General features: G+C 42.8%; 1 protein-coding gene across 1 annotated transcript in view; it reads right to left on the bottom strand.

Annotated features, from left to right (window-relative positions):
• LOC141462875 (E3 ubiquitin-protein ligase rnf213-alpha-like) overlaps window positions 1-15,270 on the bottom strand; it is a 64,501-nt gene that overhangs the window by 15,192 nt on the left and 34,039 nt on the right. Inside the window, exons 32-51 of the mRNA XM_074145015.1 lie at window positions 14,628-14,761; window positions 14,395-14,490; window positions 12,988-13,103; window positions 11,789-11,917; window positions 11,060-11,124; window positions 10,467-10,611; window positions 9,090-9,231; window positions 8,695-8,868; window positions 7,904-8,037; window positions 7,547-7,704; window positions 7,067-7,270; window positions 5,686-5,876; window positions 4,663-4,783; window positions 4,147-4,247; window positions 3,403-3,576; window positions 2,702-2,877; window positions 2,527-2,623; window positions 2,327-2,441; window positions 1,504-1,687; window positions 110-321 (exon numbers count right to left, since the gene is read on the bottom strand). Coding sequence (XP_074001116.1) covers window positions 110-321; window positions 1,504-1,687; window positions 2,327-2,441; window positions 2,527-2,623; window positions 2,702-2,877; window positions 3,403-3,576; window positions 4,147-4,247; window positions 4,663-4,783; window positions 5,686-5,876; window positions 7,067-7,270; window positions 7,547-7,704; window positions 7,904-8,037; window positions 8,695-8,868; window positions 9,090-9,231; window positions 10,467-10,611; window positions 11,060-11,124; window positions 11,789-11,917; window positions 12,988-13,103; window positions 14,395-14,490; window positions 14,628-14,761 — 2,868 coding nt within the window. The remainder of the gene's footprint in view (window positions 1-109; window positions 322-1,503; window positions 1,688-2,326; window positions 2,442-2,526; window positions 2,624-2,701; window positions 2,878-3,402; window positions 3,577-4,146; window positions 4,248-4,662; window positions 4,784-5,685; window positions 5,877-7,066; window positions 7,271-7,546; window positions 7,705-7,903; window positions 8,038-8,694; window positions 8,869-9,089; window positions 9,232-10,466; window positions 10,612-11,059; window positions 11,125-11,788; window positions 11,918-12,987; window positions 13,104-14,394; window positions 14,491-14,627; window positions 14,762-15,270) is intronic.

Genomic DNA, 15,270 nt, shown 5'->3' on the forward strand with positions numbered 1-15,270 from the left:
GTCAGCTGTACACCCTCAGAGCTGTCTGCAAAGAAAAGCCTGCGTGTATCTGCGTGCTTGGGTGGCATAACTTCAGTGACCTGTAGATGGGCTTTTGAAAGATACCCACCTGTGAAATTTCAACCCCTTTGGGTAAAATCCATTTTTCTGTTTGAAGGATCTTCTGCATTGAGATGAACCCGTAGTTGTTATAGAGATTTCTAATGAGGAATACTTGAGGCCATGGTGTCTGTGCATTTGCCACTAGCTTTTTCATTGCATTCACCAAGTCTTGCTCTTCTTGCTTGTTCCCACTAGGAGATGGTATGTTTGGAGCTGCAGCTACCGGTGAGATTTCTCATTAGGCTCACTCCCATGCAGTCATATAACATAGATCCTTTCTACAAGCATACCACCCCCTTAGGCTGCAAGAACACTTTTCCCCCAAGAGTAGAAATATGGCCTGCAACCATAGTATCCCAGGCTTCTTTATATCTACAGCATGCAAAGAAGTAGAATACTAGGTAGTGAATGTGGGGACTGAATGGTCCACTGTTTTTCCATTTTTGCCCCATATAGGATCTTGATTAGGTATTCTTCTCTAGCATCTATCTAAGGTCAGAGAGGAAAGCTCTTAAAGGCTATCCAGAATGCAGGGAGCAATCTCATGGCTCTGTTCTAGGTAGCTGAGAGAAGTGGGAACCCTCTGGCCTATTTTACATCTCGACCTGTATCTCCATTGATAAGTTGAGGTAAGATTGTGCCCTCCAGTTACCTCCAGTTGAAGTAAGATTGTATGAGTCTCTTTACTCAGACTTGGACATGCTTCAAAGCTGACAAAGATGGAGGGAAGTGAATCAACAGAGCTTAAGGTGCAATACATCTGCTTCTAAACCAAGAAACTCACATGTGTTCATTGTGAACTCTGTTGACTTTGCCTGTTTTTTGCAAGAGAGTAATGGGAGAACTGAGTCCCAGCACATTGCCCCTGCCTGTAGACACCTAAATGATTATTGTGATATACTGCTGCACACAACCCCTTAGGTATGGAGAACTTCAGGGGAACTGGCAGTATTCAGTAAAATCTACTTTAACTCTGAACAAAAATTAGATGTTTCAATACTGGGAAAGTAATCCAGAAAAATAAAAACAGTTTCAGAGCAAGTTCTAGGTAATATATACATTTTGGGTGCAAAATACACGCCTTTCGATGCAACTTGTTTATATACTTTAACTCCATTCAGTTTCAATCGTGCCAAAAAACAGTTTTACAGTATCAGAACAAGAGGGCTAAAAAATGATCTAGATTTAAAAGAAATGAATTAGCCTTTCTGATTCTGAATCACCTCTTGAAAATTTGTGTATTAAACCCCCTAAATTTAGACAAAACTTTGCCTATTTTTCTATTCTTTTTCCTCCCCCCAACCCCAAGAAACCTCCTATACTAGCAAATGTTTGGCTTTTCCTAAACCTGTTTATGAGAACACAATTCTCATGCTCTCTGCTGCTAGCAGAAAGACTCACCACAGAGGACCTGTCTGCCAAGCACAGTGGCCACGTGGTTGATGGAGAACCGGAGGCGGGCTATGAACTGGAGGATGTCAATTTTTGAGGCCTTGAGTGAACAGAAAGCAGAAAGGTCTGCAGTGGAGAGGCAGCTTTCAGCAAACTGGTTGACATCGTCTTGGGAAGAAGGATACATAAAATCCTGTTTAACAGAAAAAGAGATAGGAAAAGTTAAGAGTCCAAAGCTGCTATAGGTTCTGGGTAGTCCCTTCTTCTCTCCTAAGCCTTTTCATAGGATGCAGAGATCATTTTTGCTGTGATGTTGTACCCTGTGAATCTCAAGTCCCCAGCAACAACCTGCTTTTCAGGTGGACTGTTTCTCATCATCTTTGAGAGTAGCCCCAACTCCGCTTTTCTGGCAGGACTGCCTCCCTTCTTGATTCACTTGGTGGAGAATCACGTTGAACAGATGTGCTTGTGTATATCTTTAGTGCACCAGCTCAAAACAGAGCAGAGAGCAGGGGCAGTTCTGCTCAGAGTATCAGCTGTGCTCAAGGGAGGCTCTTGTGGCTTACAAATCAGGCCATGGGCACCTCCGGACTCCAGGAGCTCCAGCTCCAAAATTCAGATGGTACATTGCACCTTATTAACTCAGGCCTGGGTTCTTCCAGACTATGTGCTTAGGCACATAACCAAGGGACATCAGCAGTTTGTTCCAGGAAGTTGCAGGATCCAGCAGGGGGAAAGAGAGAGGAAAAGTGTGGTATGCAAAGGGCAGGACAGGAAACAATGGTAGTTTGAGCATGGATTCAAGAAACATCTCAAGCATATATGCACTTACCTCCAAACAATGCACCACCATGAAGTAGAAATGGTTCCAGTTATTTTTGTTGAAAGATATCTTTTCCTCCATCTCAGAAAGATATTTTTCCAGGTGAACCTTTATATTGTTGAACCTATGAGAAAAAAAAGATATAGGATGTGAGCATCCATGTAGCCCATGTGGCTCAGTGATCAGGCTGGGAGCTAACTCATGCTAACCCATGTCGCAGGAGCAGCTTCAAGAGGGAGGACTTGATTGTTGGACTGGTGTCCATGCATTCTTCAAAGGGCGACAGCTCACTTTTTGACTTGGACACTAAAAATGAAGGATGATATTCATTATTTTTCTTCAGCACAAAATCAGGTCAGGGTCCCAGTGAGGTCAGGCTCTTACCCCTTTTTACTGTCTGGTGCTCAGCATTGGGTGGCTTGCAGGCCACAAACTGGATCAGTTGAGTGATGACTTCTGGGGATGGTGTGCCTCTGTCTCCCAAGACAGAGGTGGTGACAAACTCTACAAAGAAGGAGTTACATTTCCTCCTGAATTTGTTGTGACATGCAACAGCTTCCCTGTAAGGAGGAATAAAATCAAGATCTACCATCAAAATGCAACAAAGCAAAGAAACAACTTCTCTTTTCTGCCTCTCTGAATGTGACCAGGAGACCAGGTACACCTAGACTGTGGAGAAGAAATACACTTTTTAAATAGAGAGGGGAATTAACCCCCAGAAAAACCACTCACTACAGCATTTTTTTCTTGAATATGGAGGACAAACTTTCTTCTTCCCCTGTATTCCCCCTCTCTCCTATCTCCGCTTGAGATAGCTAGAGAACAAAGGAAAATGGATTCTCACGTAGTACGTATGCCTGGATAGACTGCCTGTTGAGACAGAGGCAAAGGGGCTAGAATTGACCCCAGATCACATCACATGAATCCTTTCACCACCAAGGGTTTGCTACATGTGGTAAATTTCCCTGGGGCTCACATGTTAATGACATTTGTGTAGCCTCTGCTCTGGTAACTACTCTAGTGTTTTATACAAAGCGATAGAGACTGAAACAACAAAACTTATTGTTTTACTAGTTATAGGGTACCTTGTGGCTGCTGTAGCTGTAGGTGTGTAATCCTCTGGGAAGTTATCCTTGCAGATCTTACACTGTTTGCTTCTCCACTCACGGATGCACTGTGAGCAGAAAATGTGGCCACAGGGCAGCTCTGCTGGGTCAGTGATCTCCAGTAGGCAGCTCTTGCAGTCCTTCACACCCTTCCTGAAAGATGCCACCAAAGGAAGACACAACTCAGGACTTTTTTTACACTGGTGCCAGACTTGAGGGTGGGTATGGGATTCTCATGCTTAAAGTTTACCATGGGCATCAAAACTGGATAGTCATTTTTAACTAGCCTTACTGGTGAGCAGAGAATAAGGGCAACATCTGGTAGTTTAATAAGGAAGTGCCTTCACCAAGGACCATCTCATCTAAGAGATGTGGCCCATCATGCTAAGAGTGGGTGGTTGAGAGGGACAGGCCTTATTCACAGTCTCACTAGGCCTGTAAGTACCTACATCAATTGCACCACATTCAGTTCCAGGGCTGCGTCTGTCACCAGCCAGGTACAACACTGCATGGGAAAGACTTTGCTCCATGGCATTCTGAGGTTGGGCATTAAATGCCCTGGCATTTAGAGTCTCCAGGAGGAATCCTTTGGCCTGAGGAGGTTCATTCCCATTGACTAGTGACAATCTTACCCCAGTCCTTACAAAAATCAGTTTTTGTGTAAATGTCCCCTGAACAGCTTTTTTTGGTTTGGGTTTGGTTTTTTTTTTGGCTTTGACTTACACAAGGTACACAGTGTCAGCATTTTTGTTGCATATCTTGAGCACTTTTGTCACCAACTCAAAAGTTTCTGCTGGCTCAAAATTTTGTTTTTCACTCAGGCGCTGTAGGAAAGAAAGGATGGTGAAAGCTCAATGGAAATATCTTCTTGACATATGAAAGAGGAACAAGGTGAGATGTCAGCATCACAAAACTACATAATAAAACACCAAATCAAACAGACCCACCAAGTATTTTTCCTCATGTAATGCCAGGGATAATTGGCCTCAAATGTCTTATGTTTTCAAGGAAACCTTCCTTTAAATAAAATTCTGATTTTGGGGGGCTTTCATGATGATTCTGGAATCTCAGTGGTTTTTTGCACTGGATGAGATTGCTACACTCTTCCCACCCTCTTCCTTTTTCTGTGCCCTCCCTCAAACTGGGATCAGAGGAATCCCTGGAAGATAAGGCTCCTTCCAACTCTACTGGTCTCCAAGGCTATAAATTGTCCACTCAAGCACTACACTGAGCTCATACCTTCCAGATAAAGATGAAATGCTTCACAAGAAGTCTCAGAAGCTTCTCATCTATTTCTGTCTCATTGTGCAGCAGGTGGTCAAAGAACATGTAGACAATGTTGGTGCAGGTCCACTGATGTCTGGAAAACACACATATACAGATGCTGAACTAAGCTTCAAAACTTGCCAGAGAAAGACACAGGTGACCTACTCTGCTGTTAGCAATGGTGCAATTTTAAGTGGGAGACTGGCCTACAGACCTCTGAGGTCTCTTCCAACCAAGATTTCTATGACAGGTCCCAGGTACTGAGATGATTTGAGGACACAAGACCTCCTGGGCTAGCTTTAGAGGACTAGACTAAGCAAGGAGAGAAAATTATGGCATGGTCCTGTCTACCTCACTTGTTGGAGCGTCCCCAGACCAAACTGGGTTATTGGATTTTTACTGGGTTTTGTCTATAGAAATACCTACTCTACTACAGCAAGCATCCTGGGTATGATCAAGCATGCAGTCAGATATTCAGGAAAACAGGTCTGATTGTCAAGGAATGATGGGTGCTTGATCATGATCAAAATGCGTAGTTCTTAACACAGATTTTTGGAGGGATTTTACCAATGCCTTTATGATAATCAGGCAAAAGAATGAGCAAAGGATTAGGAGGGAGCCAACAGTTTCAGGGATCAAGTTTCTCAAACTAATTACTACGGCTTCCCAATGAAAGGATGGATTAAGGTCACAGTGTAGACATCTAGCTCACAGAAGATGTAAGATAAAGCTCCATGTATTTGTCTAACGTCTTTCAATTTGTTGAAGCACTGGCTTAGGAACTCCAGGGAAAAGGGGTTGGCTACGAGCAATCCTTCTCCACAGACTGTATTTTTAAGCTTCAATCATTTTAGTTTTCAAATCTTTTGGTGAGATCTGGCAGACTCTTTCATTGAACACATGCCAACAATTGGAAGGAAAAAAATTTGGCTTGTCTGAAAGGGGACCTTTTACTTGAAAACAAAGATAAGGCTTGTTGAGAAGGGTTCGACTTACAATACACTCCTCAGGAGTTCCCTTTTCGTGTGGTAAAGATGAATCTGGTAATTGTCCGTACTGATCCACTCCATCCAGGGCTTAATGGACTTGACCCTTCTAAGCCATTCTGTACAGGCCTCAAATGACTGAAGATCATCTGTGGGTTGCACCTTCTTCAGGAGAATATTCAAGGTGTCAAGAGTGACAAACTGAAATTATATTTAAAAAGAGAGAAGAAAATAATAGCTTTTATAGCTGACCTAACCCTATTGCACCTTGGTGAAAAGAAAGCTTTGGAGGCCTTGATGGGGAATTCTCTGAAAACCTTAGCTTGGTGCACACAGCAACAAATACCAGAGTAGGAACTTATTAGGTAGGGAAGTGAAAACAGTACACAAACCATAATTGTACTATAGTGTAACTGTGTTGCACTTGTGTCTTGAATACTCTTTGAATAATTGAACCAGAGCACTGGTTCTCCTCTACAGGTAAACTTTCAGCTCTAGGGTTCTAAGATTGCTGTCTTCAGTCCCCTTGATATTCAAGAGGGAGAAATAGGTGTCTCCAAGCAACAGTTCTTCCATTTCAAAGAGACATGTTTAATGTTGCTGAATTAATTCTTCTTTGGAAAGACTTAGATATTTAGCTGGGATCCAGTTGCCCATTTGCCAGGTGTCTGCTGTCAGTGGAAGCACCTTTGGATGTCTGAGACATCTATACAGAGCTGGCAGATAGGGCACAGGGCCTACAGGAGACTCATGCCCTGCTGCAGCAGGAGCTGGAGGCCCAACAGCATCTGAAATGTAAGTAGATGCCTACTTGTGGGCAACTGAACAGCACCTCTCCAGGTCACTTCAGCCATGAGTCACTCTTCACTATCTCTGTAGCCCATGTTTTCACTAGCAACAAGAGGAGATCAAACAACCATTGCAAATATAGACTCATCCCTGTAGACACATAAGTTGCAGTGTCTGAATTCAGATAATGACCCCACCCCAGAAGTTAAATCCTATGACCATCACCTATGACCAGGTCTGAGTGTTTAAGAAGAGATGAATATTATACCCAGAATAACACAAGCAATAGGATGTATAATATTTTTCTACACAGTGCAGATTAAGTTACAGAAGTTTTGAAGACCAAAAAGTATAAATGGAATTAAAAAGTGGTTAGAGGAGGATGAAGGATAGGTCCTGTGGTGGGGGATAAGCTGAATATGACTACTAGCTCAGAGACTCCCTAAGACTCACAGGAAGCTGAAAAATGCTTCCAAGGAAAGATACCCTGAAGTCTTCACTCCTTTCTTACACACTTTCACTGAGTATTTGATAGTCACCATTGTTAGAAACAGGCTGTGCCGCTTTGCTCTGCGAAACACCAACTGTTCCTTTTTGCTCACCATTTCTGGTGGATTCTTCTCGTACATTTTTTGCAGCTCACTTGTTACAGTCTCATCACTTTTTACCAAGTCAACAAAGAGTTGATACTCCTCTCGCAGGTAGAAATAGTCCATATGAAGCCAAATGGGGGAAAAGCTTATCTCCTCCTGCCCCACAGCAGAGCAGAGCTGTTTTGCATTGACTAGGAGAGCTTTTGACAGAATCTGCAGATAAAATAAAAGGTGTTATTTCTGCTCCAAACAAACAGCAGGTGACTGATTACTGCATTCAACATTGCTGAAGCAGCCTAGTCAAGCTTCTACATCAAAACCCCCAACTTTCTTAAGGTGGAATTAAGACTGAGCACCAACAGCTGTTGGGAAGTGTGCAGAACATGAGAAGCTAATTTTTTTCGCCAGTCCTTGGAACCATAGATATCTGTAGCCCTGTGACTCAAGCTAGTGCCATTTAAAGCCTGTATGCCATCAAACCCCTTTTACCTCATAGACAGAAAGATCTTGTCCAGGAAAAGTCATCCTTAGAAAGTCATTGGTGTAACGCTGCATCATCTCTGGGTTACTGCCATCTAGCGTCAACACATTCTTGATCAGTGTTTGAAACAATTTGGCTGGTTCCTTCATAGGCACTTTTGGATGACCTAGAGGAAAGGACAGAGATGTCAGGTAACCAGAAAATAGAAGCTGACAGGAAAACAGATGTTCTAGGTCATTATGTTTGTGTGGGAAACAGAACTGCTATGGTTGCTGCTACCACAACTTTTGGTTATTGTGGGAAATTTTGGACATCAGCTTCAACTGAGTTAAAAAACAATACCTGCTTGAGAAGTCTGATGTTACCTTTCATACTATAGACTCTCTCCCATAGTTCCTCCAGGTAGGCCTTCAAAACCCAACTGAATGGGAACTGGCAAAACACAGATGTGTTGGGGTCTTCGGTCATCGACAACACGGAAATCTTAACATCTTGTTTCCTTAAACAGCACAGAATGAAGCAATCATGTAATATGCTCTATATGTACTGAACTGAAGCATCACTGAGAAATTTCTGACTGCCACTGGTGTATGTTGTGCTTAAAAGGTTAAAAAACACAGAAAAATATTTTGTAAAAGCTCAGCAATAGTGAAAACAAGGCAGGAGCAGAAAAAGTTCCTGTCTCTGGGAGCTGAAGGCTAAAAGACAGCAGCAGGTGAAAGGCAACAGTCAGACAACATCTCTTTTGACTCTGACCACAGTTGCTGTTCAGAATAAGCTGACTGATCAATTAAAATGTGATTGTTGGATACTAAATGCATTTTGTGCTGGGGAATGGATTCATGTGCTCTGACCTTAGGGAACTCAAATTCAATTTTCTAAATTCTGGGCCTGTTGGTTCTGACTTTACTCTGTGTTTATCACTGTTCCAAGGAACTGGAGTTCCTCACCACTGTTCCTGAGCTGGTGAAGGTTTAAGTGAACAGGAAGGTTTCGATTCCAATGTTATTACACAAAGGTCTTTCATGGATAAGTTATAAGCTGTGTGACCTTATCTTAAGTTCAGACTTGCTTTTTAACCACAGAAGGGTGAATTATGAAGGCAGGTTTTTATTCTCCTAATGTACATACTGTGTTTTTCCACCAAGTCTCTTACTTGCTGGTATATTTAATTCTCAAGAATGATTCTTCTTTGAACATCTGAAGCCACAGTTCTGAGAGTGGAGACAGTGGAGAGAGATGATCCAGGTTGTTGTTTGCATCCACCACTGCGAGAATTTGAGCAAACAGATTGGCCACAATGTCTTCTAAATGCATCCAGAGTGCATGCCTAGAAGTGATAACATGGGTGGTCAAGTGTCTTCCTTGTACCTGACCAATCCCCTATCCATCAGAAACTCATGTAGACTTCTGTATACCAGATAGCGATAGCCCTCCTGGTCATCATATCTGAGCCCCATTAAGCATTGTGCTTCACACACTACAGCTCTTTTAACACTCTCAGAAACAGACCTGTTAGAAATTTGGAAAGGGCTGCACAGATAAAAGTACCTGAATGAAGAGTCTTCAAGGATGAACTCACTGGAGACAGCTCTGCGGAAAACCCACTCCCTTGGCTCAAGGCTTATTTTCTCACGTTCTTGCAGAAGGTGGCAAATTCTCCTTTTCAGCACACTCATAAAATGACTAGAAACTAATTATAATACGATGTTTATTAAAACATTTGAATGAAAGGTGTTTCCATGCAAAGTTTCCAGTCAAAGTAAAGCCAGTCATAGAAAGTGACCACTATGAAAGGTCATGGTTTTCCTCCACAATAGAATCCAGGGGCTTTATATTCTACCCTAGTCTTCCCTTTCCTCTTTATTTCTAGTGAGTTGATTTTTGGGGCAACATTTAGTAAAGACATGCCATTTTTGATCGAGGAAAGAAAATCCACTTCTCTCTGTCTCAATCTTTTAAAAATAATGGTGTGAATTAGGTTCTTTGGTGTATAAATACCATGATATTCATATTGATATGGAGAAATGTTTAGAATTGTATGTATGTCACAAGAATAGTCACAGTGCTGCAGAAGGGTTGACGTCCTGTTCTTATCTGTATGGCATTGGTATGAATATAAAATAAAATTGATGGGATTGTTTTTATTTCAGTATTGATATAACCACAAGCAAAATTCATCCTGCATTATGTTGAGGCATGAAGGTGTCACTATGCAATCACAAGAAAACTTCTTTTTGTGAGTGACATTTTCTTATAGTCAAAATTTAGTACAGAATAAATTCTGGTTTTGCCATGTGACCACAAGAACTTCCAAGACTCACCACATTTTTGAAGTGGCAACATGGTCTATTTTGTTCTTCAGTCATTAACAAACATTCTAGGCACCTGACAGGAACCTATTGCTCAAAGAAGAGCAAGTCATGCTCCACAGTGACAAAGTCTTCCCATATGCAGGAAAGAATAATTTCCAAATGCACCTACAAGGATTTTTGTATTTGGTTTCTAATGAAACCAGACCCTTTCCATTTTGCTGAAGCCACAGTTTTCTATCAAGACACCATATCATCTGCACAAATAATTTATACCAATTCTATGTAAAAATCAGTTGGGTGGGTCTGGACTCTGAAATAGTCATGGGAATATAAAGTGACCTCAGCTTTTTCTACCAAGGTCATCAAATCTCATGCAAAATACTGGATGTTTCAGTACAGTCTCTGAGAATGCACAACATGGAGAGCAGAACAGGCCGTAAGCAAACCTAGTCCTCTCTCCTTTGGGACCTCCCCCAATGTTGGCCTAGACAGACACCAGCACAGATCATTAAAACACTCATTTCATTCCCCTGTTCCATGGTTTGCAATGTGCAAGATGCAGTCATGCATAAATATAAAACCCAACCCGCTCTGGGCATTGGTTTTTACTTACATGTTGTTCTACCACGATCCTGGAAAAGCAAGTTGTGAATAATGGTAATTCTCTCAGTGGCACGTCGACTGTTGTCTGTCTTGTCTTCCAGCTGGATCACGGCTTTCTGGATGCTCTGTTTGATCATAGAGTCCATGCTGAGGAGCTGCAAATGGAAAAGATGGGAGATCAGTATATTGCCTAACACTCTATTGCACTTGCTCTGTCAATTCCTACTTAACTTGACACAACGGACTCCCAGGTATACATCTACTTCACTATCGCATCCTTAGTAAATCAATCCCAACACTGCAGAGAAGTGCTAAAAGCCCTGGCAAGGGATGGAGAAATAGGGAAAGATATTTCATGCTTTGTGAAAGTTCACAAAAGGCTTAAATGTGCCAACTCTGGCTTTGTGCTAGGGTGGGGACCACTTCACCCTCACTGTCTGATTCACAAAGACCTGCAACTACTTTTTTCTGTGGCAAATGTAGTATCCGAACCAGGGACCAGCATAACTGGAACCCTAAATACCTATGAATTTTGTTGTTTCCTAAACCAGTTCCTGTGTAATGTCAGGCAGCTGAAGTAAGAAAAAAAGAAATAAATCATACATTTTCTTCTGGAAAAAGACCGGACTTGTCTGGATCTTCAAGAGCAGCAGATTCCTTGGGAGAACCTGAAATCACAATCCCTCATAAGACTGCTTTGTAAAAAATGTAGAAACCTGAAAAATAGATACCGCTATCCAAAGGAAGCATCTGGAGTCTCTCAACAATCAACAAGAGGTTGCAAAGCTGTCAGTCTAAGAAATTTCAACCTGGACTTTGTCCTCTCTGGGGTTAATTGACCATTAACCAGATCTCAGTTTTGGTTGGCACCCTGTAGCAAATGCAAGTGTGCCAGGACAGGATATGGAGTCCACCTCAAGTGGTCCTGCCTCCCTTTGTCCATACATCCTCAAAATAATGGCAGGGATGTACTGAGTTGGCTTTGAACTCACCAGATCAGGAGCACTTAGTGGTTTTATTTGGGCAAGGCAGGCAGAAAGACTTGCTGGAAATCAGAGTGAATAAGTGTGTGTCTACTGTGTGCTGAATGCCACAGCAGTACAATTTGCTATTGTAACTGAAGAACGATCTTAGGTACCCTGCTGCCCTAGAGTCACAGCTTGCAGATTAGGAGGAAAAAAATGCAGTACTGTGAGGACTCCAGAAACTGCAGGTACAGTAAATCCTGTTGAGACCCAGGGCCGGTGCCTCCACAGACCACCATAGATGGAGCAAATGCGATTCAGAGGAAGGGCTGTGCACGTAGTGGGTGAAAAGCAAGTGGCTGGTTACCTGTTGCGAGATGCCCCTGCAAAGCGGTCATGAAAATCTCAGCAATAGTCATTTTGGCGAGCTGGCCTAGATTGGCTGTAAAGTTGTCTGGGGGCATCAGTTCATCCAAGTGGATCGACATCCATTCACCTGAGGAGGCAGTAAGCATGACAGAAAAAGTAGTACTGGACATAACTCCTGTGAACAGTTGACCCGCTCTCCTTTGTGTACCACGCCCACCCAGAAAAATCAATAAACGTTGGCTGCCCTGGCCTACCAGCAGCCTGGATAACAAGATATTGAGAGATGGAAGATTTACCACCTCCTGTTTCTTTTTGCTCTGAGGGAGGACACAGTTCTCTTGTATCATTCTGTTTCCCCCTTCCCAGTGCTAATGGGCACAAATGCCCTAACTGTCATTCTCGTCCATTGACTAGGGAAGAAAATGATCCTCTAACTCAAAAGGTGTTTGACCACCTTCAACATAAAGAAATTTTTTCTTATGTTTGCATGGAATTTCTTGTATTTCAGTTTGTGCTCATTGCCTTTTATCTTGTCATGGGACACCACTGAAGCGTCTTCATGATGTTCCTGTCAGCCCATTTGTCCAGACTGTCAAGGTCCCTTTGGATGGCAGAATGACACTCTTGTGTATCAGCCACTCTTCCCAGTTTTGTATCATTAGCAAACTTACTGAAGGTACACTCTGTCCCATGATCTGGGTCATTAATGAAGATGCTAAATGGTATTGGCCCCAGTATTTATCCTTGAGGTAACACCACTAGTGACTGGCCTCCAGCTGGACTTTGTGCTGTTAAGCAAAACCTCCTAAGTGCAGCATTTCAGCTACTTGTCAATCCAACTCACTGCCCATTTATCTAGTCCATACTTCATTAGTTTGCCAGTGGGGATGTTACGGGAGATAGTGTCAAAAGACTTACTAAAGTCAAGTTAAACACCATCCACCATTCTCTCCTCATCCACCAAGCCAGTCATCTCATCAGAGAAAGCTATCAGTTTGTTCAGACTTGATTTCCCATTCATAAATCCATGCTGACTTATTGCTTTTCATGTATTTGGAAAAGGTTTCCAGGATTATTTGCTGCATCATCTTTCCAGGGATCAGTGTGTAGTTCCCCGGATCCTTTTTCTTGCCCTTGCACAACCTTTCCTTTCCCTCCCACTCTCTCCCTGATCCAAAGTAGCAATTTCAACCTTACCACTGTCAAATGCCAGGTAGCTGCAGCCTCCCAGAACTCGTGGGACTTGAATAGTCAGGACAACATGTGATGGGCCTGTGCCTGTTGATTTCCTTCTCTCATCTGTGATACAGTACCTAGAATCAGGACAGAGAGGCTAAAAAGTCCATTCTTTCTGTCAGTTGTGCAGAGAATCTCCCAAAGCCATCCCCCACCTCTCCAGGTTTCAGGCAGAGCTTTTAGAAAGACCAACAGCTTGAGGTGTGGCTGCTCTGCCGTGGTGGAAAGGGAAGACAGAAGCTCAGCCCAGCCCTGCTCTGGCAAGGCCAAGAGCCAAAATGGTGTTGGCTACTTCAAGACTCGTGTCCATCTATCTCCCCTACACCCTCTCCAAGCAATGACTTAGTCACATGCCTCAGCAAGCTCTTTCATGACAAATTTCCCTCCCTACTGAACACTAAATTTTTATTTTAATCTGAATTTGTTTTGTTGTAAGTATGGGTCTCTGCCCAATCATATGTTCTTTCTGGCAATCATGGGAATAACATTAGCAATATTTGCCACAAACATACAGACAAATTAGACAGCAAAAGCCATAACACAGACCAATCCAGGACTTGCTGGGAAACAGGCTAAAACCCAGCATAGCTTTCCTAGAAGTAGGACCAGAAAAGTTCAAGTCCCTCTCTAGAAAAGCTCAAATCCACCCAGAACAAAGCATTTCAGGAGACAACATGCACATTAGCTGACATGGTGAAGAAAGGATACGAACAGGAAATGTAGATGAGTGAGAAAGGGGGTAAGAGGGATCACACTGAGAGAGGATGTGTCTGACTGGGGGAGTGTGTCACTAATGTACTTCAAGGGCTTGAGATCAACCTCATATAATGCAACTGTCAATGACTCAAGCCCTCACTGGTGCCCAGAAAGGCTTAAATCTCCTGAAGGCCGGCCCTGAGAGGTGTCTTGGATCCCTAGGATGTCTCAAATGGCACCAGATGTCAGTTTAAGCCCTTTGGTGTGATGACTAAAGGGAAAAAAGTCACATGGTGTTAGGCGCCTGTTTGGAGTAGTTTGTGCTGCGTGAGTCAACCATGCTGGAGGAAGGTGGTTTTAATGTGGGAAGGATGTATAAAGCATGCTCCCAGAATGAAGAAGATGCTCTTTCAGACAAACGAAAGCTGAGCTGTTAGGGTTCTTTTATCTTAACAAACACAGGCTGGAAATTTAAGCTACAGAACATAGGCACGAGCGCACACACAAAAATATACATATAAGGATATATGAGAACATCTGCAATGACTCCACTCAACAGGTCACTAAAACCAATGCTATATCCCATGGCTATTTGGCCACTGCATCTTCCCTTACCGTTGCACTTGACTAAAGAAATACATAAGGAAAGAAGAAAGAAGGAAGAATGTTTACTTGGCACAAGCTAGAAGCCTTTTGCTGCTTTGTGGCTCCTCAAAGTGAAACTGGATGAGGAGCAATTTCTCTTCTGATGATTCTGCAAAAAAATTCCTGCAGATAATGAAATGGTCTGTTATTCCTCTATTCATAAAAACACCTCTGTTCTCTACCCTCCCTGCTCCCTCTTGCCCCCTTTCCCCCAAGCCCCAATCTATAAAAACAAAGATGAGAAGGAAATCTCTCCTCACCTGAGTTCCTGGCGGAAAGCATATTCAGTGTCGAACTGGCTTAGGAAGAGGCAGTGGATTTTATTTTGAAGTTGAAGTGTCTTCCTTATCTTTTCTAAATCTCTCTCATTTAGAAGTCTTGCATGTGTAGAAACCTGCAGTGAAGGTCAAATTAATTCCAGGGAAATATTGTGCGGTTGTATTACCAATTGGGAAAATTGAAGTGATCTCCTATGGACCTTCTCAAGTGCTTCCTAAAGGCAATACCCAAGAACGTGCCCTACTTACAGGGAAAAAGGGTGGGAGACTTATTAACAACCAGAAAAACCCTGATTCCTTGTGCTACAAGTGACTTACTTAGACTTGAGCTGCATCCTTAGGAATGACTCAGATGCTGTGAGACAGTGACTCCAAATGAATCCTGCTGGGAGATTTGCATGAGTACTTCAAACCTTGAGGGCTAGAAGAGCCTTTCCATGCAAAGTTATGGGCCTAGCACAACAGTCCCCATATGGGACGCTACTGGGCTGACTCTCTCCCAAGGCTGTGGGCTCCCAGTACTGTAGATCCTGTTTGGGGATTCAGCTGCTACCCTTTTAGGTGTCTCTATGCAACACAGGTTCCTGAGTTCCTGTGACAGTCACTGGAGAAGTGATTAGGATGA

The sequence above is a fragment of the Numenius arquata genome, chromosome 1 (genome assembly GCF_964106895.1).
Source record: "Numenius arquata chromosome 1, bNumArq3.hap1.1, whole genome shotgun sequence".
In the NCBI taxonomy this organism is placed as follows: domain Eukaryota; kingdom Metazoa; phylum Chordata; class Aves; order Charadriiformes; family Scolopacidae; genus Numenius; species Numenius arquata.